This window comes from Coenobita brevimanus, chromosome 31 (assembly GCF_032717465.1).
Source record: "Coenobita brevimanus isolate Jiangsu-jjx chromosome 31, ASM3271746v2, whole genome shotgun sequence".
Taxonomy (NCBI): domain Eukaryota; kingdom Metazoa; phylum Arthropoda; class Malacostraca; order Decapoda; family Coenobitidae; genus Coenobita; species Coenobita brevimanus.
In genome coordinates, this window is record NC_136984.1 from 31,326,207 (window position 1) to 31,353,648 (window position 27,442).

The following is a 27,442-nucleotide window of genomic DNA, read 5'->3' on the forward strand; positions in this document are numbered from 1 at the left end:
TTGATAAGAAACAGAGACTTGAGTGTTGCAGCTGCACGAGGCCTACATGAAGGAGTGTTAGTGCCAACTTTAATATATGGATGTGAGACTATGGTGTGGCATGAAAATGAAAAGTCAAGAGTAAGAGCAGTGGAGATTGGACTGCTGAGGAATGTATGTGGAGTACAGAGGGTGGATAGGATATGAAATAATGTGATTCATGAAAGATGTGGAGTGAGGAAGTTGGTGGACACCAGAATCGAAGAGAATGTACTGAGATGGTATGGTCACGTGGAGAGAATGGATAACAATAGAGTGGTAAAAAAGGTATACCTGAGCAAATTTGAAGGAGAGAGGAGGCAAGGTAGGCCAAGGAGAAGGTGGAGAGATATGGTGGATGAGTGTGTGAGGAATAGAGGTTTGGAAGTCGGTGAGGCTAGGGAACTGACAAGAGATCGAGCTGGCTGGATGAATTTTGTGAGGAGAAGTGCGTGATCACGGATTTTGGCACCCCTTGTGAGCATGGCAGCATCCGGATTGACTCAACCAGATATGTTTGTGTGAAGCTGCAGAATGTGGTGAATGTTTTTTGGCGTATCCAGTAGAGCCAGGATTCCGGGGGCTTGAATGATGAGTGAATTGAAGCATGGCCTATTTGGATTGGGCAAGTTAGTGCTGTCTGGACATTGCTACTCCTCACCCTGCCCTTGGGTGGGAAAGGAGGTCCAGATGATGATGATGATAATGATGATTATTATTGTTATTATTATTATTATTATTATTATTATTATTATTACTATTATTATTATTACTACTACTACTACTACTACTACTACTACTATTATTATTATTTATTATTATAATTATTATTATTATTACATTATTATTATTATTATTATTGTTATTATTATTTTTCACAATTCTCACCTTCTCCTCCATCCTGTCAGCTGTCCTCCTCAATCCTCTCCCCTCTCATCCTCGGTCTCCATCTACAGAGTGTGCTGGTTTGCCGTGTAGTGTGGTAGTGCCGCAGGGAACGCCACGAGTGAAGTGTGACGCCATACAACACTATGGCGCCGACCTGGTGTTCTGTCAGCCCACACCAGCAGCAAGGCCAGTAATGATGATAATAATAATAATAATAATAATAATAATAATAATTTCAACTTCCATTTCTTCTAAAGACTTCACTACCTCTCAAAACCTCAAAATATTGGTGGGTGGCATTCACCATCCACTCACTTGATGTAGTGCTGCCTACTTCTTCCTTCACCTTTATCATTCTTTTTCTGTGTCTTGTCCTCCTCTCTTCCTATTTCTCACCATCCACTCACTTGACGTAGTGCTGCCTACTTCTTCTTCACCTTTATCATTCTTTTTCTGTGTCTACCCTGCTGTCTTCCTATTTCTCACCACCATCCACTCACTTGATGTAGTGCTGCCTCCTTCTTCCTTCACCTTTATCATTCTTTTTCTGGGTCTGTCCTCCTCTCTTCCTATTTCTCACCATCCACTCACTTGATGTAGTGCTGCCTACTTCTTCCTTCACCTTTATCATTCTTTTTCTGTGTCTGTCCTCCTGTCTTCCTATTTCTCACCATCATCCACTCACTTGATGTAGTGCTGCCTACTTCTTCCTTCACCTTTATCATTCTTTTTCTGTGTCTGTCCTCCTCTCTTCCTATTTCTCACCATCATCCACTCACTTGATGTAGTGCTGCCTACTTCTTCCTTCACCTTTATCATTCTTTTTCTGTGCCTGCCCTCCTCTCTTCCTATTTCTCACCATCATCCACTCACTTGATGTAGTGCTGCCTACTTCTTCCTTAGCCTTTATCATTCTTTTTCTGTGCCTGCCCTCCTCTCTTCCTATTTCTCACCACCATCCACTCACTTGATGTAGTGCTGCCTACTTCTTCCTTCACCTTTATCACTTTGTACGAGATAAATTAATAGATAGATTGATAGATAGGTAGATTGAGATTATTGATAGATAGTTAAAGATAGATAGATAGATAGATAGATGGGAAGATAGATTGAGATACATAGATTGATTGATAGATAGATCTAGAAATTGATGGATTGCTAGGTACATAGATAGGAAGATTGAGATATATAGATAGATAGATAGGAAGATAGATGGATGGGCAGGTAGATAGATAGAAACATAGATAGAGATAGATAGACAGATAGATAGATAGGTAGATAGATAGCTTGTGATATATTGATAAAAAGATGGAAAGACAGGTACATAGAGAGAGATATACAGTGTTGGCAGGTAAAGATGGAACCAAGGCTAAAAAAACAACAAATGACTAAAAACGACTTATTTGAAAGTTAAGTGGCTGGTGGTGTCTCCTCTGAGTGTGAGTACCTCCCTCTCTTGTTGCAGCTTGAAGACGTGGCAGAGCGGTGGTGGGGACAGCTGCTATCTTCCCCATGTAGCTATCTATCTGTCTATCTATCTATAGCCCGACGCCCTAGTCCCGCAAAGGGTGGCCGCAGACAAAATGCCTCCAAGTCGCTCTGTCACCCACCATTTACATATACCTCTCAACTCCATCCCTCCACCTCATCTTCGGTCTACCCCTCCCTCTCCCTCCCTCCACCTCACCTACATACACCCTCTTAGTCAGTCTTTCATTCTCCATTCCCTTCACATGTCCAAACCACCTCAGTGTATTTCTCCTAATCTCAACCACATCCACATCCCTTGTAGCTCTCATCACAAAAACATACTTTCATCCATTGCTCCTCACTCCAGTGGAGATATTTCTTTGCCAGCATCACCCTCTTGTGCTTCATCTGCTGGGTTAGGAGTGGTTTCTGGGTAGCACGCCGGCAGGCAAGGTTGAGGTGCCTCTGGAGCCGTTCACGGCTGGTATGAAGTGCCGCATGTGCTAGCAGTTTTGTGTACATCCTCTTCAATTCAGTGGTAGAAATGAAAGGCTTCTTGAGTACTGCTCTTTTGAGAAATGTGTCAGTCATCAGGGAAGTCGCTATTGGCCATCCTGTTCAAGGTTTTTGGTGGAGGAACAACATTGGGAGGCAAATGGTGACTGGCAGAAAGGACGCGCAACGCAGTGGACTTAGAGCAGCCAACTCACCTACAGATCTCGGTAGTGGTGAAATTGTCTTCCGTTAGAGCCATTATATGGGCTCTCTCCTCCTCGGAAGTAGTCTTGCCAGCCATGCCGAGGCAAAGGATAGTGTGTGCAGGCAAGAAAATGGCGGTGGTCCTTCAGCAGGGTAAGGGCAACTTGGGACACTGGAGGCAGCGTGGTGCCACTCTCCAGCTTCATGCCAGACTGAGCAGGGGACGGATATAAAGCACCTGACAACACTCAGGATTTCCCCGATGGCGCGATTTCACTATCCACGATACCCAAGGGTTAGAATGGCAGGTGGAGTTTACCCTCTTTTTCCATCGTAATATATGGCACGGTTTCATCTATATCTGCCAAGACTGTATATAGATAGATAGAGAGATAGATAGACAGACAGATAGATGGTACGGTGTTTTGCCGCAGGAGGGAGACGTGTGGCCAGATAGCGGCACAAACGGGTCGCGCTGTAATCCATCCATACGACAATTACTCTGTTATGGCCGGACAAGGGACAATTGCACTGGAACTACTCGAACAGGTAATTATCATTCTCGTTATTATTACTATTATCATCATCATCAAGGTAGGGTAGTGGATGTTGGAGTGGCCCTGGTGAGAGAGGATAGTGTTTGGAAACTCCCTGTACTGTTGTTTGCAGATGATACTGTGTTGTTGAGTGAAGACGAAGGGGAGCTGCAAGGCTTGGTGGATGAGTTTGAGAGAGTGTGTAAGAAACGGAATCTAAAGGTGAATGTAGGGAAGAGTAAAGTGATGGTCTTTGAGAGAGGTGTAGTCAGTGAATGGACAGCGAGATTGGATGTTGAGGAATTGGAAAATGTGAGTACGTTTAAGTACTTGGGTAGTGTGATGAGTAAGGATGGAGGTTTGCAGGGTGAAGTGCTTGAAAGGGTACAGCAGGGAAGAAAGATTGCTGGTTCTTTGAAAGCAGTGATAAGAAACAGGGAAGTGAGCATGGAAGTGAAAAAGTTACTACATGACAGTATTGTGATACCAACTCTAACGTACGGAAGTGAAGCTTGGACGTTGTTGGAAGGACACAAGTCAAGAGTGAGAGCAGTGGAAATGAGTTATTTAAGAGGAGCCTGTGGAGTCACATGGAGAGACAGGCTGACGAATGAGGATATAAAGAAACGTTGTGGTGTTGATGTGGATGTGATAGGAAGCGTTATGAGGAACACACTGAGGTGGTTTGGCCATGTGGAGAGGATGGAGGGTGAAAGACTGACGAAGAGAGTGCATGTGAGTGAGGTGGAGGGGGAAAGAGGGAGGGGGAGGCCGAGGATGAGATGGAGGGATGGGGTGGAGAGGTATATGAGAGAGGGGGGTGTGAGTTGGGAGCAGGGGAGTGAAATGGCGGGGGACAGGGTGACTTGGAGGCGATTTGTTTGTGGCCACCCCAAACGGGATTGAGGCGTCTGGCAATAGATAGATAGATCATCATCATCATCATTATCATCATCATTACTTTTTTTTTTAAGTGAGGAAGAAGGAACCAAAGGCTGTGAGCCTGCATTTATTGTACCATCCAAGAGAAAAACAAAATACAAGAGAGAGCCAAATTCAAGATCCGATCATTTCAAGATGCCTGGACACACTGCATTTGAAAGACTGGAGATCATAGGAAGCAGGAAACAAAGACAGAGGGAGACAGTTCCAGAGTTGACCTGTTTCATAAATGAAGGACTTGGAGTAACGGTTAACTCTTGCATTAGAGAGTTGGACAGAAAAGGGATGAGAGTTTGCTGCTAGACGGGTGCTACGCGCCTGTCGTAGAGGTGGAGGGATGCAAGCAGACAGTTCAGAGGAGCAGTGACCACTGAAGTAGCGATAGAAAAGAGATAAAGATGCTACAGTGCGGCAAAGAGACAGAGGTTGAAGGAAGCCAGTAAGAGGAGCAGTGACCATTGAAGTAGCAATAGAAAAGAGATAAAGATGCAACAGTGCGGCAAAGAGACAGAGGTTGAAGGGAGCCAGTAAGAGGAGCAGTGACCATTGAAGTTGTGATAGAAAAGAGATAAAGATGCAACAGTGCGTCAAAGAGACAGAGGTTGAAGGGAGTCAGTAAGAGGAGCAGTGACCATTGAAGTAGCGATAGAAAAGAGATAAAGATGCAACAGTGCGGCAAAGAGACAGAGGTTGAAGGGAGTCTGTAAGAGGAGGAGAGTTATTGAGACGAAAAACCTTTGACTCCACCCTATTGAGAAGAGCTGTATGTGGGGAGCCTCCCCACATATGAGAGTTGTACTCCACACAGGGGCGGATAAAACCCCTGTATAGAGTCAACGATTGTGCAGGGGTAAAGAAAGAGCGGAGTCGGCTTAGCACACCCAATCTCTTGGAAGCAGATTTTACAAGAGATGTAATATAATCTTTCCAAGACAAGTTGCGAGTAAATGAAACCCCAAGCATGTTCAAGGATGGTGCAGGATTAAGCTGAATATTATTAAACATTAATGGGTACACCTGTGGAAGATTTTGTCGGGTTGATATGTGTAAAAACTGAGTTTTTGATGCATTAAAAACACCCAGATTATTTTTACCCCAGTCAGAGATACGAGCCAAGTCAGACATTAGGTGTGCCATAGCCTCATCCCTTGTTTGCTGAGGTAACTGCTGAGATGGGTGTTGCGGGAATTGAATGGAAAGGTGAAGGGTGGAGTCATGAGCATATGAGTGGATAGGGTTAGATGTACAGCTTAGAAGGTCATTGATGAATAAAAGGAAGAGAGTGGGTGATAGGACAGAGCCCTGAGGAACACACTGTTGATAGATCTAGGAGAAGAACAATGGCCGTCTACAACAGCGGCTATAGAATGACCTGAAAGGAAGCTAGAGATGAAGGCACAGATAGAAGGATAGAAACCATAAGAGTGCAGTTTGGAAATTAAAGATTTATGCCAGACTTGATCAAAAGCCTTTGAGATGTCAAGTGCAATGGCAAAGCTTTCGCCAAAGTCCCGAAAGGAGGATGACCAGGAGTCTGAAAGGTAGGTGAGAAGATCGCCAGTGGAGCGTCCCTGACGGAACCCATACTGACAATCAGAAAGAAGGTTGTGATAGGAAAGATGCTTTAAAATTTTTCTATTAAGAATTGACTCGAAAACTTTTGAAATACACGATGTTAAAGCAATTGGACGATAGTTAGACGGTTGGGAATGGTCACCCTTCTTTGGGACTGGCTGAATGAGAGCAAACTTCCAGCAAGAAGGAAAGGTACAAGTTGATAGACAAAGGCAAAAGAGTTTGTCTAGGCAGGGTGTAAGCACAGAAGCACAGTTCTTGAGAACAACAGGAGGGACTCCATCAGGCCCATATGCCTTGTTAGTACTGAGGCCAGTGATGGCAGAAAATACATCAGCTGAAGAAATTTTAATGTCAGCCATGAGGAAGTCAGAGGGGGGAAGTGATGGAGGAACAGCACCAGAATCGTCTAAGGTGGAATTGGAGGAGAAAGTCTGTGCGAAGAGATCTGCTTTATCAGTAGAAGGAACAGCTACAGAGCCATCAGAGTAGAAAAGAGGAGGGAAGGATGATGAGGTAAAGTTGTTAGAAAGGTTTTTGGCAAAGTGCCAGAAGGAGCGGGAAGAGTTCGAGTTGGAGAGTTGAGAACATTTAGTAAGGATGATTTTATTTTTGGCAGAGCAAAGAACAGACTTAGCACGATTCCAGGCAGAAACATATCTGTCTGTTGCTAGACACCTTAATCCTGTAAAGGGTAGCCACAAACAAATCGCCTCCATGTCACCCTGTCCCATGCCATTTCACTGTCCTGCTCCCAGCTCACACCCGTTTCTCATATACCTCTCCACTCCATCCCTCCATTTCATCCTTGGCCTCCCCCTCCCTCTCCCCCCCTCCACCTCACTCACATGCACTCCTTGTCAGTCTCTCACTCCATCCTCTCATCATGATTATTATCATCATTGTCATCATCATCATCATCATTATTATCATCATCATCATTATTATCATCATTGTCATTATCATTATCATCATCATCATCTTCATCGTCATCATTATCATCGTCATCATCATTATCGTCATCATCATGATCATCATCATTAGCGTCATCTTCATCATCATGGTCATCGTCATTGTTGTTGTTGTTTTTGCTGCTCTTGTCATTGTTATTGTATTGTAATCATCATCATCATTATCATCGTCATCATTGTCATCATCATCATTATCATCATCATCATTATCATCATCATCGTTATCATCATCATCGTTATCATCGTCATCATCATCATCATTATCATCATCATCATCGTTATCATCGCTGTTGTTGTTTTTATCATTGTTATTGTAATTGTTCTGATACCAACTCTAACGTATGGAAGTGAAGCTTGGACGTTGTTGGAAGGACACAAGTCAAGAGTGAGAGCAGTGGAAATGAGTTATTTAGAAAGGTTGCTGGTTCCTTGAAAGCAGTGATAAGAAACAGGGAAGTGAGCATGGAAGTGAAAAAGTTACTACATGACAGTATTGTGATACCAACTCTAACGTATGGATGTGAAGCTTGGACGTTGTTGGAAGGACACAAGTCAAGAGTGAGAGCAGTGGAAATGAGTTATTTAAGAGGAGCCTGTGGAGTCACATGGAGAGACAGGCTGACGAATGAGGATATAAAGGAGCATTGTGGTGTGGATGTGGATGTGATAGGAAGCGTTATGAGGAACACACTGAGGTGGTTTGGCCATGTGGAGAGGATGGAGGGTGAAAGACTGACGAGGAGAGTGTATGTGAGCGAGGTGGAGGGGGGAAGAGGGAGGGGGAGGCCAAGGATGAGATGGAGGGATGGGGTGGAGAGGTATATGAGAGAGGGGGGTGTGAGTTGGGAGCAGGGCAGTGAAATGGTGGGGGACAGGGCGACGTGGAGGTGATTTGTTTGTGGCCACCCCGAACGGGATTGAGGCGTCTGGCAATAGATAGATAGATAGATCTTAATCGTCATCATCATCATTATCATCATCATCATCATCCTTATCATTATTATCATCATCATTATCATTATTGTCATTGCCTTTATCCGTATTGTCATTATCGTCATCATCATTATCATCATCATCATCATCATGGTCATCGCATTCATCGTTGTTGTTGTTTTTGTTGCTGTTGTCGTTCTAATAGTATCGTTATCATCATCATCATCATTATCATCACCATTATCACTATCATAGTCATTGTTATCATCATCATTATCGTTATTATCATCGCTGTTGTTCTTTTTGTTGCTCTTGCTCTTCTTATCAAAATATTCATCATCATCATCATCATCAACATCATCATCACCATCAATTGACAGGATGGAGAAGAAGGTGAGAAGTTTGAATAATAATAATAACAACAGTAATAATAATAATAGTAGTAGTAGTAGTAGTAGTAATGATGATAATAATAGTAGTAATAAAAATACTGTAGTAATAACAATGTCAACAACAACAACAACAACAATAATAATAATAATAATAATAAAAATAAAATAATAATATCAACAATAATAATAGTTGTGAGAGGCAGACCAAAAACGACCTGGGATGAGGCCATAGAGTGTGACCACTGGGATAAGGCACTGAATAGGGAGGCTGCCAGAGATCAAGCAGCATGGAGAGCCAGCATTAGGTGACCAAGGCTGATGTGTTGAAGCAGGTTGGAGTCTTTTTAAATGATACGATACCAGTATAAACGATACAATACTTTATAAACGATCCGATACTTATTACAGATCATTTTCAGGTGCCGGACTTGGACGCCATCTTGGTTCCAATCAGTGGCGGTGGAATGACATCAGGAATTGCCGTTACCACACACCACATGCAGCCCAAGTGTAGAGGTGGGTGTAGGCCACTGAGCTCTATAGTACAGAGAGGCTATCTCCATTGTAGGCGTGTGATTTTGGCCGCCATATTGGAACACCAGCACTCACATTCAAATTCAAATACTTTATTTCCACTAAGCAGTGGTTATTAATAAAGATACACTCATCACTTTGTAATACAAAAACATATATGGATTATGTTTTTTTTTTCTGCCTAGTTCAACGAATTATATCGGGTACCTTTAGCCAGTGAGTATAAAACAACGCCATAGGTTGCTGCAGTGCAGGACTTACCCTTTATGGCACTATCCATGTCATGAAACCAAATGTCCAGATTGATAAAGGCTGGAAGAAACATGGAAATATCTACAAGAGAGTGTGAACAGCAGAGAAGAGGACATGGGGAGAAAGACTGGAGATAAATGGGCCCGTTTTAGTGGCCTCATTCATGCAGGGATACTGGGGAAGGATCTTCCCGCCCCACCCCAGGGGGCAGTAATGTTACAGAATTAGCAACAAGATATATTTCTCACTTGTGAAATGTAATGCCATCTCTGGTGAAATCCTGTGCCCATTTTTGCATCCACAAGCTGCACACTGCACCATGGCACTATATTTCCCGGAATCATCGGCTGCTTTCAAAAACCCACAGAGCAGCTCAGTACAAAAACACGGTCATCAGGAGTGGTGTAACATGGCTGCTGCTACACCAGCACCGCTCTGGCAGTGGCTACATATATTACGAGGTGCTACCCATGAGAAAGCCTCTCCATACTAGAGAGCTCAGTGGTGTAGGGTAGGGTAGGGTAGGGCAGGACTGGGCAGGGCAGGGTAAGGTAGGGTATGATATGTGTAATTGCCACACTGCTGTGCTCTAGTCTTCAGGATAATAACAGGACCTGTCAGTTGGACTTGTTGCTATAGTTGTCAAATCTGCAACAAGAGAGGGACTCTATAGTACATCTCTGTGACCTAGCATTTAACAAGCAGCATAAACATCATATCTGTATCATTATAATCACACTGGTCAGTCATATCCATCCTAATAACTGGTACATATACACACATACACGCATGTGCATGTCACAGCTGCATCAGGCCTTACACATGATGATGCAGTTTATGTGGTGAGGGACTGTGACTCTATGGGTATACTGTGTAGCTACTGACACCATTGTTACTACACTCCCAGCCACGTCAGCTCATGGATGCTGTGTTCTCTCCAGCTTCAACCTCCACACTGATGCTCTCTCCCTATGCTGTCTATGCCGTAAGCAACTCCTTGTCGTGAGCGATGACACACATGTTCAGAGTCTGGCCCCCATTATCTCTCCTCTAGTGACTCCTCTCACCATGTGTTTTCAGGGCGCACCCAGGGGGGGCCCACCACGCCCAGGCCCCCCCCTTAACTCTCTGGGTCCTTTAAAAATTTGTATATATTTATTTCAATAACAGAAAAACATGAAATACTGGCAAATGGCCCCCCCCCCTCCTTAGAAAATTCCTGGGTGTGCCCCGTGTGTTTACCACTGGGCCAAACACTTTAATCAGCAGTAAGTTCAGCTCAGTTAATGATTAATGATCTGTGTAAACGTCTTCATCCATGTAAGTCATTTGCTCTAACTACTGCAAAACATTTACTGTCAATAAAGCAGGTGTATCTGGGTTGACTGCTGAAATGTTGAAGGCCTCAGGTGATATAGGGGTGAGGTTAGTCACTGACCTGATAAATAGGATTATTTATGAGTGTGTTGTCGCAGATAATTGGCTGAAGAGTGTAATTGTAAATGTGTATAAAGGGAAGGATGATGCCCTGGAAAGGAAATCATAGAGGTATAAAGCTTTTAGATAAGATAATGAAGGTAATGGAGAGAGTTTTAGAAGGTATGATTAGAGAAAGAGTGAATATTGATGAGGTGCAGTTTGGGTTTACGCCAGGTAAGGGGACCATTGATGCCATATTCATTGTTCAACAGCTTCAGGAAAAATATATTGGTAGAAGAAGGGATCTGTATTTTGTTTTTGTTGATTTGGAAAAGGCCTTTGACAGAGTCCCTAGAGAGGTGGTGAAGTGGGCAATGAGAAAGCTTGGCTTGGAGGAGTGGCTGGTTAGGGTGGTTATGGCTATGTATGTGGGTGCTCACACCCAGGTAAGAGTGAATGGAGATTTGAGTGATGAGTTTTTCATGAAAGTTGGTGTGCATCAGGGGTCAGGTTTGAGTCCATTGTTGTTTATCATGGTACTTGAAGCCCTTTCACCTGACTTTAGAAACGGACTCCCATGGGAGATGTTGTATGCTGATGATTTGGTGTTGATTGCAGAGAATGAAAGGGAGGAGGAGGAAAGGTTTAGGAAGTGGAGAGATGGTATGGGGCACAAGGGCTTAAGGGTAAATGCAGATAAAACAAAAGTGATGGTATCTAGGGCTGGTGACGGTACTGTCAAAGACGAGGGAGAGTGGCCATGTGCAGTTTGCCACAAGGGCGTGGGAAGTAATTCCATCTTGTGCAGTGTTTGTGATAAATGGGTGCATAAGAGATGTAGTGGTATTAGAGGTAGACTGCAGGATAATGCAGTGTTTGTGATAAATGGGTGCATAAGAGATGTAGTGGTATCAGAGGTAGACTGCAAGATAATGCAGTGTTTGTGATAAGTGGGTGCATAAGAGATGTAGTGGTATTAGAGGTAGACTGCAAGATAATGCAGTGTTTGTGATAAGTGGGTGCATTAGAGATGTAGTGGTATTAGAGGCAGACTGCAAGATAATGCAGTGTTTGTGATAAGTGGGTGCATAAGAGATGTAGTGGTATTAGAGGTAGACTGCAAGATAATGCAGTGTTTGTGATAAGTGGGTGCATAAGAGATGTAGTGGTATTAGAGGTAGACTGCAAGATAATGCAGTGTTTGTGATAAGTGGGTGCATAAGAGATGTAGTGGTATTAGAGGTAGACTGCGAGATAATGCTTATTTTATATGTACGGCGTGTCGGGGTGAGCAGGTGGAGATTGTCAGATGTGAAAGAATTGAACTTGCTGGTGAGTCTCTTGAGTGTGTGGAAGAGTTTTGTTATTTGGGAGACATGTGTGCTGGAGGTGGGGCTGGAGCTAGCTCTGTGGCTAGGGTGAGAAGTGGTTGGAAGAAGTTCAGGGAGCTCTTGCCTCTCCTGACATTGAGAGGACTCTCCCTATGTGCTAAGGGGTCTTTGTATGCAGCATGTGTTATGAGTGTAATGCTGTATGGTAGTGAGACCTGGGCAGTAAAGGAGGAGGATATTTGCCGGCTCAGACTTACAGAAATGACAATGATTAGGTGGATGTGCAGTGCGTCCCTGCGTCCAAGGCCTGGAGGGGCTGGGTTCACGATGGAAGAGTTGAGAGGTAGGGTGGGACTGGAGTGTATTGGTGTTGTGATGAGGAGAGGTAGATTGAGATGGTTTGGACATGTGGAGAGGATGGGGATGATAATTGGGTGAGGAAGGTGAGAAGTGTTAATATTGGGGGTGGGGTTATGAGGGGTAGACCGAGAAAGACATGGGACGAGGTCATTAAGTGTGACCTTAGGGTTAAGGGACTGAACAGGGAGGCTGCAATGGATCATGCAGCGTGGAGAGCCGCCATTAGGTGACCAAGGCCGACGCATGCAAGCATGTTGGAGCCTTTAAAAACAAAACGAAACGAAACAAAAGCGTGTGATTAGGTTAGGGTAGCATAGGGCAGGGTTGGGTTGGGTTGGGTTGGGTAGGGTTGGGTTGTGTAGGGTAGGGTTGGGTAGGGTAGGGTTGGGTTGGATTGGGTTGGGTAGGGTTGGGTTGTGTTGGGTTGGGTAGGGTAGGGTTGGGTTGGGTTGGGTTGGGTAGAGTAAGGTAGGGTAGGGTAGGGATAGTTTAGGTTATGGTATGGTAGGGTAGGGTAGAGTAGGGTAGGGTAGGGATAGTTTAGGTTATGGTATGGTAGGGTAGGGTAGGGTAGGGATAGTTTAGGTTATGGTATGGTAGGGTAGGGTAGAGTAGGGTAGGGTAGGGATAGTTTAGGTTATGGTAGGGTAGGGTAGGGTAGGGTAGGGATAGTTTAGGTTATGGTATGGTAGGGTAGGGTAGGGTTGGGCAGGGTAGGGTAAGGAGAGGTAGGGTAGGGGAGGGGAGGGGAGGGGAGGGTAGAGACTGAGGATAAGATGGAGAGATGGAGTGGAGAGGATAGAGAGTGAGAGACTAACAAGGAGAGTGTATGTGAGTGAGGTGGATGGGGGGGAGAGGGAGGGGGAGGCCAAGGATAAGATGGAGGGATGGAGTAGGGAGGATGGAGAGTGAGAGACTAACAAGGAGAGTGTGTGTGAGTGAGGTGGATGGGGGGAGGGAGGGGGAGGTCAAGGATGAGATGGAGGGATGGAGAGGACAGGTATATGAGAGAGGGGTGTGTGAGTTAGGAGCAGGGCAGTGAAATGGCGGGGGACAGGGTGACATGGAGGCGATTTGTTTGTAGCCACCCCCTACGGAATTAAGGCATCTGGCAATAGATAGACAGATAGAAAGATAGATTAATATAGATAGATAGATATTAATGTGTTTTTTATCTCTTTTAGTGTTTGCTGTGGAGCCGTTTGGAAAGCAGTTACAGCAGTGTTTGGAAAAAAAACAGCGCTTGTGGCCAAACCCACCCCAGTTCCTAAACACCGTCGCGGATGCTATACGTACACAGCAGGTGAGTTATGTGCACACACAGACACGTACACACCTTCAACACACTCACACACACACACAGTGGAAGAGGGCAAATGTGGTACCAATTTACAAGGGAGGAAACAGGGAAGAACCCCTGAATTATAGACCAGTGTTCCTAACCAGCATGGTTGCAAAATTGTGTGAAAGAATTCTAAAAGACAGATGGATAAAATATCTGGAAGAGATGAATATTTTGGCTGAATGTCAGTTTGGATTCAGAAGTGGAAGGTCATGTGTTTATAACTTGTTGAGCTTTTACTCAAGAGAGATTGACGTGGTACAGGAAAGAGAAGGTTGGGTGGATTGTGTGTACTTAGACTTAGAGAAGGCCTTTGACAAGGTACCTCATAAGAGACTAATGTGGAAACTAGAGCATATAGGAGGATTGAAGGGGAACCTCCTGGAATGGATGAGAGAATTTTTGAGAGAGAGACAAATGAGGACAGTAATAAAGGATAAGATGTCTGGATGGAGGGAAGTAACAAGTGGAGTCCCTCAAGGCTCAGTGTTGGCGCCAGTAATGTTCCTGATTTATGTAAATGATATGGTAGATGGAGTGAACAGTTATGCAAGTCTGTTTGCTGATGATGTAAAGATCTTGAGGAAGGTAGAGGTTGAGGAGGATAGTAAAATGCTGCAGGAGGATCTGGATAGGATACATGATTGGAGCCGGACGTGGGAAATGAAATTTAATGTAAAGAAATGTAAAATATTGGAAATGGGTAAGAGTACCAAGCGGCCATCACTGTATTATTTGTTGGGTAATGAATTAATCACAAAAATGAGAGAAGAGAAAGATTTGGGAGTGCAGGTCCAAGATAGTTTGTCACCAGAAAAACACATTAACAAGACAGTTAGACAGACGTATAAACTCCTGACTAACATAAGAGTAGCATTTCATTATATGGATGAGGAGATGATGAAAAAATTGATAATGGCCATGATTTGCCCCAGGATAGAATATGCAGCAGAAGGTGAGAGGTGTGAACATTGGGGGTAGGGTTGAAAGAAAAAAAAAATGGGATGAGGTCATAGAGTGTGATCTCAGTGATAAGGGACTGAACAGGAGGCTGCTAGAGATCAAGCAGCATGGAAAGCCGCCATTAGGTGACCAAGGCTGACACATACACAAAGCATTTATAAATGATATGAAAACAGGAAAAAGGAGTGGTTTAATAGAAGGTGTATGATAGCCAAAAAAGAGAGAGATAAGGCGTGGAACAATTGGAGAAAGAGAGGTAACGACAGAACAAAGGAAGAATATAAAAGAACAAGAAACGAATACACAAGAATACGTAGGGAAGAAGAAAGGAATTTTGAAAAAGGTATAATTGACAAATGCAAGGATGAACCCAAACTGTTTTATAGATTTGTTAATGGCAAACTGAAACAAAAGGAAGGAATCACCAAGCTGAAAGTAGATGGAGAGGTCTTTAATGATGCGGCAATGCAAGCAGAAATAATGAACAAACGTTTCCAGTCAGTTTTCACTAAAGAAAAGGAGCTTGTGGAAGGGGAGGGAGTGATTAGAAATGTTCCGGTGATGAAAGATATAAAAGTGGAGGTGCAGGAAGTGTATAAATTACTGGAAACTCAAGATGTAAGGAAAGCCCCAGGACCTGATGGAATTTCTAATTGGGTACTGAAGGAATGCAGAGAACAACTGAGCGGATAAAATTCACAGTTTAATTGTATGCTCACTGGAAGAGGGGAAGGTGCCAAAAGAATGGAAGAGGGCAAATGTGGTACCAATTTACAAGGGAGGAAACAGGGAAGAACCCCTGAATTATAGACCAGTGTCTCTAACCAGCATGGTCGCAAAATTGTGTGAGAGAATCCTGAAAGACAGATGGATAAAATATCTGGAAGAGATGAATATTTTGGCTGAATGTCAGTTTGGATTCAGAAGTGGAAGGTCATGTGTTTCAAACTTGTTGAGCTTTTACTCAAGAGCGATTGATGTGGTACAGGAGAGAGATGGTTGGGTGGATTGTGTGTACTTAGACTTAGAGAAGGCCTTTGACAAGGTACCTCATAAAAAGACTAATGTGGAAACTAGAATATATAGGAGGACTAAAGGGGAAACTTCTGGAATGGATGAGAGACTTTTTGAGAGACAGACAAATGAGGACAGTAATAAAGGAAAAGATGTCTGGATGGAGGGAAGTAACAAGTGGAGTCCCTCAAGGCTCAGTGTTGGCGCCAGTAATGTTCCTGATTTATGTAAATGATATGGTAGATGGAGTGAACAGTTATGCGAGTCTGTTTGCTGATGATGTAAAGATCTTGAGGAAGATAGAGGTTGAGGAGGATTGTAAAATACTGCAGGAGGATTTGGATAGGATACACAATTGGAGCCGGACGTGGGAAATGAAATTTAATGTAAAGAAATGTAAAATATTGGAAATGGGTAAAAGTACCAGGAGACCATCACTGAATTATTTTTTGGGTAATGAATTAATCACAAAAAGGAGAGAAGAGAAAGATTTGGGAGTGCTGGTCCAAGATAGTTTGTCACCAGAAAAGCACATTAACAAGATAGTTGGAGAGACTTATAAGCTCTTGACTAACATAAGAGTAGCATTTCATTATATGGATGAGGAAATGATGAAAAAATTGATAGTGGCCATGATCCGCCCCAGGTTAGAATATGCAGCGGTAGTGTGGTCCCCACACAAAAAGAAAGATATAAACAAGATTGAGAGAATACAAAGAACAGCAACCAAGATGGTCCCCAGTCTGACAGACCTGTCATACAGAGAGAGGCTGGAAAAACTGGATTTGCCTTCGTTAGAGGAAAGGAGAAAGAGGGGAGACATGATTATGTGTTCAGGACCATGGTGGGAGTAGATAAAATTGACAAAGAAGATCTGTTTGTATGGGATAAGAGAGCAACAAGAGGACATGGAATGAAATTGAAAAAGTCAAGCTGCTTGAAGGATATCAAGAAATATAGCTTTCCTTACAGAAGTATAGACTTATGGAATAGCCTGGACAAAGAGATCGTCCAGTCTAAAAACATAAACGAGTTTAAAGTTAAATTCGACTTATTGAGAAACAGCGACGGAAACCCACGAGCATAGTACATTCCGTGTATATCACAATTAGGTATATTCTTAAATATTTGGAACGACTTAGACAAAGAGGTGGTGCATGAGAAAAACATTCATGTGTGTAAAGGTAGACTTGATAAATGTGGATATGGAGACAGGACAACACGAGCATTGCTCAATTCCTGTATACTACAAATAGGTAAATACAAATAGGTAAATACACACACACACACACACACACACACACACACACACACACACACTCTCTCTCTCTCTCTCTCTCTCTCTCTCTCTCTCTCTCTCTCTCTCTCTCTCTCTCTCTCTCCACCTCCCTGCCTTTTATTTCATTATTATTATTATTTTATTATTAATGTATATGAGTAGTTGTAGGGGTGGGCACTAACCATTCACTCACTCATTGTAGCACTACCTCAAGGGATTCAACACACACACACACACACCGCTCGCTGGCTCAGTGGTAGCGTTCTCGCTTGCCGTCTGGCAGACGGGAGTTCGCACCTCGCTCAGGCTGCGAAAAGTTTCACTGATGAAGTGGGTGGTTACTGTCCCCCTTGAGCAAGGGGACGGGTGTGTGAGTGTGTGCAGGTCACAGCTTTGCCCTTAGATCGGACTATATGAGCTCTCAGCTTCCTTCCGGGAGGGTAAAAAGCTGACGATCACGACCATCAAGTGATTCTGACCGACCCGGTGAATTACACACACACACACACACTATACTAAACGCGTCCCTTTGTTTACAGGTCGGAGATTTGACGTTCCCTATCCTGTGCGAATTTGCCGAGCCCAATGTGTTTACCATCTGCGACGACCAGATGGTGGAGGGCATGAAGCTGGCTTGGGAACGCTCTAAGGTGAGAGAGAGGGAGAGAGAGAGAGGGAGAAAGATACTGTACAAAGGTTATTATTGTCTGTTTTGATGATGTGGAGAGCAAGAGTGGCATTGTAGGGAGAGAGAGAGATTTTTGTATGGCACTATCATTACCTTAAATTATGGTGCTGAGAGAGAGAGAGAGAGAGGAAGAGAGAGAGAGTGATTTTTGTATGGCACTATCATTACCTTAAATTATGGTGCTGAGAGAGAGAGAGAGAGAGAGTGGTTTTTGTATGGCACTATCGTTACTTTAAATTATGGTGCTGAGAGAGAGAGAGAGAGAGAGAGCAGCTGAATATTATACTTTGAAACTGAAGGGAATTTTAGATCAGGTGAGAGAGAGAGAGAGAGAGAGGGAAGGAGGCAAAGGAAATTAATTGCTTGTGGAAATAAGATAATCCAATATTTATAAAGATTTGTTTTGCAGTGAGAGAGAGAAGAGAGAGTGATTTAGTGTGATTTAGAGTGATCTAGTGTGATTTAGTGTGATTTAGTGTGATTTAGAGTGATTTAGTGTGATTTAGAGTGAGAAATACACAAGGAGTGACACATATTCTATCTATCTATCTATTGCCAGACGCCATAATCCCGTAAGGGGTGGCCATTTGACTTTGAGTTAGTTATTTTACAGGGAGGGGCACTAACCCTCCACCAACCCACTTGTTGACATGTAGGGAGCACGTATGGTTTGGTTATATGGTTACCACCCAGCGTTGTAAATGGTTTCTTGGCTTACAGGAAACCATTTGGCTTGTCACTCAATGTAAAGCCACCTGTAAAGGAAAGAAAAGCAATAAGAAGTGATAGGAAAGATGGGAGAAATGTATTGTTTATATTGTATTGTTTATAAAGGCTCCTTCCTCCCTGCACACGTCGGCCTTGGTCACCTAATGGCAGCTCTCCATGCTGCTTGATCTCTGGCAGCCTCCCTATTCAGTGCTTTATCCTTGAGGTCACACGCAATAACCTCTTTTTCGGTCTGCCTCTCACAACTCTACCCCCAGTGTTCACCCTTCTCACCTTCCACACCCAGTTGTCATCCTCCATCCTCTCCATGCTGCTCAGTCTCTGGCAGCCTCCTTGTTCAGTCCCTTATCCCTGAGATCACGCACTGTAACCTCTTTTTCGGTCTGCCTCTCACAACCCTACCCCTAACTTTCACCCTTCTCACCTTCCACACCCAGTTGTCATCCTCCATCCTCTCCTTGCTGCTCGATCTCTGGCAGCCTCCCTATTTAGTGCCTTATCCCTGAGGTCACACTCTGTGACATCATCCCAGGTCTTTTTTGGTCTGCGTTTCACAACCATTATTATTATTATTGTTAATAATAATAATAATAATATTATTATTATTATAATTATTCTTATTCTTATTATTATTATTATTACTACTACTACTACTGCTACTACTACTACTACTACTACTACTACTACTATTACTGCTACTACTTACTACTTATTATTATTATTATTATCATTGTTATTGTTATTATTATTATTATTACTACTGCTACTACTACTACTACAACTACTACTACTACTACCACTACTGATACTACTACTACTTTTTATTATTACTACTACTACTACTACTACTAATTATTATTATTATTATTCATGGAATGTGAGAAGTTTGAGGGGAAGAGCAGGGGAAGTCGTTGAGGCATTCAGTAGGAGGTGGGTGGATGTGGCGTGTTTGCAGGAAGTCCGGTACAGGGGTGGATCAGCCAGAAAGATTGTTGGGAAGGACTGTTGCTATAAGTTGTTTTGGCAGGGGGGGACAGACGGATATGGGGGTGTTGGTGTGATGGTTGCGGAGAAATGGGTGGAATATGTTATGAATGTTTTGAGTGTAAGTGATAGGATATTGGTAGTGAAAGTTCTCTGGTAGAAAGATAGCAGCAATTATATTGGCATATACTCCATAGGCAGGATTGGATGAAGCAGAGAAAGATAGATTTTGGGATGGTTTAATACGTGTAGTGGGTGGTATGCGAGATGATGAGATAGTGATTTTGGGAGGGGACTTAAATGGTCATGTAGGTGAAGCAGCACAAGGTTATGAAGGAGTGCATGGGGGATGTGCATATGGTCTAAGGAATGCAGAAGGGGAAAGGATACTCGAGTTTGGGGAGGCAACGGACATGATTGTGTGCAACACATATTTTAGGAAAAGAGACAATAGGTTAATTATGTATGAGTCTGGGGGAAATAGCAGTCAGATAGATTATTTTCTGGTTAGGAGGGCTGATAGGAGGTTAGTGAGGGATGTTAAAGTTATAGGAAGTGAGGAGTGTGTGCAGCAGCACAAACTATTGATTTGTGATATGGTGCTTAAAGAACAAGTGATGAAAAAGAGGACTTATGTACCTAGGAGGAAAATATGGAAGCTGAAAAACCAAGTAGTAAGGGATGCCTTCTATAGCGAGTTGAGGAGAGTGGTGGCTGAACAGGAAGCTGTAGACAGAGGCGTTAATGAACAGTATAGAGCCCTCAAGAACAATTTCTTGAGAGTTACTGATGTAACAGAAGGGTGGACAAGAGGACCACCAAGACATAAAGTAACTTGGTGCTGGGATGAGGGTGTAGAAGCTGCAGTTAAGGAGAAAAGAAGCCTTTTCCGGGAATGGAAGAAGGTTGGTAGCAAAGAGGAATATTTGGCTGCCAAGCGTAGGGCTAGAAGGTATACAGGGCGATGTCTGAGTCACAGAGACAATTACTTGATAACCTAAATCATGGGGAAAGGAAAAATATATTTAGGGTGGCAGGTCAGGTGAAGAGGGATAATCGGGATATTATAGGTGAGCAGTGCGTGAAGAATGATGAAGGAAGGGTAGTGGTGAACAGTGAGGATATTAAAGATGCATGGAGACAGCATTATAACCGGTTGTTGAATGAGGAGTTTGACTGGGACAGGGAAGGTTTGGAGCCAGCAGATCCAGTGTCTGGCCCTTGGCCTTTGATTGATACTGCCACTGTGAGTGAGGCAATAGGCAGGATGAGGGTGGGGAAGGCAGCAGGTGTGTCTGGGTTGACTGCTGAAATGTTGAAGGCCTCAGGCGATATAGGGGTGAGGTTAGTCACTGACCTGATAAATAGGATTATATATGAGTGTGTTGTCCCAGATGATTGGCTGAAGAGTGTAATTGTAAATGTGTATAAAGGGAAGGGTGATGCCCTGGAAAGAGGAAATTATAGAGGTATAAAGCTTTTAGATCAGATAATGAAGGTAATGGAGAGAGTTTTAGAAGGTATGCTTAGAGAAAGAGTGAATATTGATGAGATGCAGTTTGGGTTTATGCCAGGTAGGGGGACCACTGATGCTATATTCATTGTTCGACAGCTTCAGGAAAAATATATTGGTAGGAGAAGGGATCTGTATTTTGTTTTTGTTGATTTGGAAAAGGCCTTTGACAGAGTCCCTAGAGAGGTGGTGAAGTGGGCAATGAGAAAGCTTGGCTTGGAGGAGTGGCTGGTTAGGGTGGTTATGGCCATGTATGTGGGTGCTCACACCCAGGTGAGAGTGAATGGAGATTTGAGTGATGAGTTTTCCGTGAATGTTGGTGTGCATCAGGGGTCAGTCTTGAGTCCCATGTTGTTTATCATGGTACTTGAAGCCCTCTCACGTGACTTTAGAAACGGACTCCCGTGGGAGTTGTTGTATGCTGATGATTTTGGTGTTGATTGCAGAGAACGAAAGGGAGGCGGAGGAAAGGTTTAGGAAGTGGAGAGATGGTATGGGGCACAAGGGCTTAAGGGTAAATGCAGATAAAACAAAAGTGATGGTATCTAGGGCTGGTGGCGGTACTGTCAAAGACGAGGGAGAGTGGCCATGTGCAGTTTGCCACAAGGGCGTGGGAAGTAATTCCATCTTGTGCGGTGTTTGTGATAAGTGGGTGCATAAGAGATGTAGTGGTATTAGAGGTAGACTGCAAGATAATGCAGTGTTTGTGATAAGTGGGTGCATAAGAGATGTAGTGGTATTAGAGGTAGACTGCAAGATAATGCAGTGTTTGTGATAAGTGGGTGCAGAAGAGATGTAGTGGTATTAGAGGTAGACTGCAAGATAATGCAGTGTTTGTGATAAGTGGGTGCACAAGAGATGTAGTGGTATTAGAGGTAGACTGCAAGATAATGCAGTGTTTGTGATAAGTGGGTGCATAAGAAATATAGTGGTATCAGAGGTAGACTGCAAGATAATGCAGTGTTTGTGATAAGTGGGTGCATAAGAAATGTAGTGGTATCTGAGGTAGACTGCGAGATAATGCTTATTTTATGTGTACGGCGTGTTGGGGTGAGCAGGTGGAGATTGTCAGACGTGGAAGGATTGAACTTGCTGGTGAATCTCTTGAGTGTGTGGAAGAGTTTTGTTATTTGGGAGACATGTGTGCTGGAGGTGGGGCTGGAGCAGCTCTGTGGCTGGGTGAGAAGTGGTTGGAAGAAGATCAGGGAGCTCTTGCCTCTCCTAACATTGAGAGGACTCTCCCTACGTGCTAAGGGGTCTTTGTATGCAGCATGTGTTAGGAGTGTAATGCTGTATGGCAGTGAGACCTGGGCAGTAAAGGAGGAGGATATTTGCCGGCTCAGATGTACAGAAATGACAATGATTAGGTGGATGTGCAGTGCGTCCCTGCGTCCAAGGCCTGGAGGGGCTGGGTTTACGATGGAAGAGTTGAGAGGTAGGATGGGACTGGAGTGTATTGGTGTTGTGATGAGTAGAGGTAGACTGAGATGGTTTGGACATGTGGAGAGTTTGGGGAATGATAATTGGGTGAGGAAGGTGAGAAGTGTTAATATTGGGGGTGGGGTTATGAGGGGTAGACTGAGAAAGACATGGGACGAGGTCATTAAGCGTGCCCTCAGGGTTAAGGGACTGAACAGGGAGGCCGCAATGGATCGTGCAGCGTGGAGAGCCGCCATTAGGTGACCAAGGCCGACACATGCAAGCATGTTGGAGCCTTTAAAAACGAAACGAAACGATTATTATTACAGTATTATTACTACTACTACTACTACTGCTGCTGCTACTACTTACTACTACTTATTATTATTATTATTATTATTATTATTATTATTACTACTACTACTACTACTACTACTGTACTACTTCTACTACTACTTATTATTATTATTATTATTATTATCATTATTATTATTATTATTACTGTACTCTGTTTTTCCTCACCTTGCCCTTGGGTGGGAAAGGAGGTCTAGATGATGATGATGATGGTGATGATGATGATGATGATGGTGATGATGATGATGATGATGATGGTGATGATGATGATGATGATGATGATGTTTGTAATCCATACAACGTTTCTTTACCACCTGCCTGACAGATGGTGGTGGAGGCGGCATCGGGAGCTGCGGTGTACGCGGCGGTGCGGTGTGTGGCGAATGTGGTGCCAGATGTGGAGCGAGTGGGGGTGATTTTATGTGGAGGCAATGTGGACTTGGACACCTTGCCCTGGGTTAAGCCAGATGTATCCTATTGATCTCTCTCTCTCTCTCACACACACACACACACACACACACACACAGCATCACAATTTAAAGAAATGCTAGTGCCATACAAACACACACACTCTCTCTCTCTCTCTCTTTCTCTCTCTCTCTCTCTCTCCCTTTTATTTTATTTTATTATTTTTTTTTTATTAATGTATTTGAGCATTTGTATGGGTGGACACTAACCATCCACTCACTCAATGTAGCACTACCTCAAGGGATTGTACATAAGTACACACACACACACACACACACACACAACGCTCGCTGGTGCAGTGGTAACGTTCTCGCTTGCCAACTGGTGGACGGGAGTTCGCGCCTCGCTCAGGTTGCGAAAAGTTTCACTGATGAAGTGGGTGGTTACTGTCCCCCTTGAGCAAGGGGACGGGTGTGTGTGTGTGTGTGTGTGTGTGTGTGTGTGTGTGTGTGTGAAGGTCACAGCCTTGCCCTTAGATCGGACTATATGAGCTCTCAGCTCCCTTCCGGGAGGGTAAAAGCTGACGATCACGACCATCAAGTGATCCTGACCGACCCAGTGAATTACATGTATATTTTAGGGGTGTTCAGGGTAAGAGTAGGGGATGGGGTTAGTACCATAATGTTCAAATCTATCTATCTATCTATTGCCAGACACCTATCTGACTATCTATAGCCCGACGCCCTAATCCCGCAAAGGGTGACCACAGACAAAACGCCTCCAAGTCGCTCTGTCACCCACCATTTGCCTACCATACCCCCAGCTAACTCCCCCCTCTCTCATATACCTCTACACTCCATTCCTCCATCTCATCCTTGACCTCCCCTTCCCTCTTCCCCCCTCCTCCTTACTCACATACACTCTCCTCATCAGTCTCTCACTCTCCATCCTCTCCACATGGCCAAACCACCTCAGTGTGTTTCTCCTAACGCTTCCTATCACATCCACATCCAACACAGAAAACCAAATAAGTGGCTTTTTATTAACAGGAGACAGTAGGTATAAACAGCAAAACAGTTCTTAGCAACAGACACACAGTCCAGACAGAATAATGCTAAGATTTAAGTCCATTTTGTTAGAGGGAGTGCAGTCCACAGTTTGTGTCAAGGTACACAGCCCATTTACTGACAGTTAATTCTGCTGACTCAAAATTGTATCCCACGTCATCCAGACTGATAGCGTCAAGCAACTGAAACGTCCATCCTTGAGGCTGACACACTTGTTTGATGGTGGGGCTGTGTGGAGGTCAGATTCATGCCACTTGTACCATGATGTGTTATCAGAGTCATGATTGGTAAGTCTAGTCATGCAGTCCAGGGCTTGTTCAGTGACACTCGTTGCTGCTGTTGTTGCACTTTCAAGGAAGTCTGAGTAGATCTTGTCTGTACCCAGTGTGTTCTCTGTTTCAGCCCACTGCTTGGTAATGACCCTGTTGAACATCAGAGTTGGCTGCACAGTACAGAACAGATGATCAGGAATGTGCTCGGAGTCCAGACTCTGCCACAGTTCATCCACTTTGATATTGTGATATGTCTGGGCTGTGATCACAAAGTCAGTTTTCTTGAACAGAGTTTTGGCTGCAGCACCACTTGCTGCCTCCAGAATTTCAAGGACCGCCACCTTGACAGCAGCAACATTCTTTATGGACTCTGAAGCAATGCTTGGTGTGGACAGTGACCTGTATTATCCATTAATGGTGATGCCAAGTACAGAAAATGACCCGGCACCCTGCTTCTTTGAGCCATCATCAGGATAGGTCACTACCACTTGTACATCAGAGTTCATGACCTCCCTGACAACCTCATCTAGTGCCCACACCTCAGTGAGCTTGCCTGCTGCCCTGACACTCTTGGAATCTGGCATGGTGTCCAGATCAATGCCCTCTGGTTCATTGTGTGCCTTCCAGTTTGTGTCAGATACGCAGTTTCCAACTGTGATGACGGCTGCTACGGCCTGTGCTTCACATATGTGGCAGCAGCTCCTCAGTGTATCAACCCTCTTAATACTGTGCTGGCACTTTCCTGATGCTGTCATGGATATGCTGGTATCTTTGTGGCAGTTCATCACTTGGCTGAGTGGCTGTAGCTGTGGAGAACAAGTGGCACTTTTTGAGTCCCTCTCACCCATACTGATACCTTCATCACTGGAAGGGAAAGTTCCACCTCCATCTGTATCCATACTCTGGTGACCTGCCTCTGAGTCTGACTGCTCTCTAAGTCAAATGAGGCAGCTGGCTTGCTCAACTCTTTCTTTCTGCAGCTTGCCTCATTTTGTCAAGGGGCTGCAAGTCCTTTTCCCTGCATTCCATTGCATTCATCCATTTGCAACCAACAAAGTCTTCACAGTACATCTGTCTCTGGGTTCTCTGATCATGTAGAAAGTGCCACTCCATGTCAGTCATTCTCACCTCAAGTTTCTGTTCCAGCTTCTGGCATATTATAGGGTCCTGGCAGAAGATATCAAACTCCTCTTATGCATCATTGTTGAAGGTGTCTGCTCTCTTGACAAAACTGTGGTGTTGTCTGTTTCCAAGTCAGAACTAGAGTCACAAAGTCTGCATAGAACTTCGGAATGTGTTACTTTATGTGTCTGGTGTGGATGGTGTAGAGGTTGCCAAAGAGCCAGTGTTCCTGACTAAGTTCTGCAAGCAGCTGAGCTGCCTGATCTTTGAGGCGATGAGCTTGACCAGGTCACTTAGGTGGCAGCAAATACAGCCTGTTCTGTATGACATCTCTTCCTGTCAGAAGCACCCCTTGTGGAAATTCTGCCTTCTCCACATAGTGCACACTACAGAGTGTCATTGTAGAATGTGGTCTTGTAGTGTCAGTAGCCATATCTACAGACTAGTACAGCTGCTACAGCCTTTTGTTCACTAGAAGGACCTGAAAAAGACTTATTATTAAAACAGTATAATTGATGTTTTTGGTGTGAATTTGAGGGTGACAACTTTCAAAGGCAATGTACAGGGGTTATCATCATCTGAGAGGTCAAATGTTGGTATTTTCTGATTCAGCTATACCGTGTCCAGAATCTGAGAGGGGCACTGCACGGGAAAAATCACTTTGGCAGAATATGACACCACACCCTATACAGTAGACAGTACGAGTCCAAGTCGGGCTAAAACGGTTGGAGCTTCACAATAAATAGTCTGCAATTAAAATATGTGGTTATAAGAAGCAGTTATTGAGAAAATGGCGTCAGAGAATTTATTTATTTTATCATTTCCACAGGAGGTATGGCTAACGAGCCGAATTGGAATAACAGAATCAAAATACGCACAATGAGATTATGTCGATGAAGGAAATGATATTATTAATTCATATTATCATCGCTTGTACAAAATCTTAAGATGATCGTTTGAAAAATTGGTAGGTTGTGGAATTTAAATCTGCGTAGCGAAGAATCAATAAGTTAACCGAAAAATGATGTCAAAGAAAACGGTATAATTCAGTCTAGGTCTATTAGCAATATTTAGGAGAAAGAAACTTAAGTTTTATTGTTTAGGAGGGCTCTTAGGTTGGTATTAAGAATAAATTTAACCCCGGCCTCGAAGATCAGGTCAGGTAGCGTGGCCGAGTGGTCTAAGGCGCTGGTTTAAGGCACCAGTCTCTTCGGAGGCGTGGGTTCGAATCCCACCGCTGCCAGAATGTTTTTATTTATTTATTTATCTTCGATTTTGATTTGAAATATTGTTGTAAAATGTACATTTAGAGTATATTTTTATTATTGTGTGTGTGTTATTGAAATCCATGGCAGTCAAGAATGTGTGTTTGGTGTATGCTTTATCGTTCAGAATACCTGGGGAAAATAGTAATAATAATAATAATAATAAAGTTGGTGTTATATATTCCTTCACCCTTATACAATTATGTATAATCAAATAAAATACTGAATATAATGGCATTTCTATTTTTTCTCCCAAAATTTTCTAGTTTTATTTATCTGTATTATTGCAGGTGGCATTGGTGAATACGTCGCAGCTCCTTTTCCTTAGCGATTTACTTTGCAGCTGTTGTCGAGCAGTGATATATGCCATACATCACTTCGGCTCTAATCCCCACCGTCCATATTGAATACAGACCACAACTGTCTCATTCAGGACTGGTGTGAATGTATGAGATTTTTTTTAACGGTTTGGGAATTCAAATTTTTATCACCACTCTGGCTTTAATTCCCACCGTCCATATTGAATACATACGTTTGTTTCATTCAGGCAGGGTGTCATTGTATTAATGGGGATGGTTTCATGGTTTGTCAGTGGGTATTCGAATTCCACATATCACCACTCGAGCGCTATGACCCACCGTCCATGTCGAATACATACCGAAGCTGTCCCATTCATGCCAGGTGTGGTGGTATGAGGAGGGGT

General features: G+C 43.6%; 1 protein-coding gene and 1 non-coding gene across 2 annotated transcripts in view; both read left to right on the forward strand.

Moving 5' to 3' along the window:
* Nucleotides 1-23,086, forward strand: part of LOC145395443 (serine racemase-like) — a 39,923-nt gene extending 16,837 nt beyond the window's left edge. Inside the window, exons 4-9 of the mRNA XM_080269047.1 lie at nucleotides 975-1,092; nucleotides 3,510-3,624; nucleotides 8,844-8,940; nucleotides 13,505-13,623; nucleotides 17,458-17,568; nucleotides 22,931-23,086. Coding sequence (XP_080125173.1) covers nucleotides 975-1,092; nucleotides 3,510-3,624; nucleotides 8,844-8,940; nucleotides 13,505-13,623; nucleotides 17,458-17,568; nucleotides 22,931-23,086 — 716 coding nt within the window. The remainder of the gene's footprint in view (nucleotides 1-974; nucleotides 1,093-3,509; nucleotides 3,625-8,843; nucleotides 8,941-13,504; nucleotides 13,624-17,457; nucleotides 17,569-22,930) is intronic.
* A 3,549-nt stretch (nucleotides 23,087-26,635) lies between these two features.
* TRNAL-AAG (transfer RNA leucine (anticodon AAG)) lies at nucleotides 26,636-26,717 on the forward strand. The gene has a single exon. It is a non-coding gene; the product is annotated as a tRNA-Leu (tRNA).
* Nucleotides 26,718-27,442: the final 725 nt, after the last annotated feature.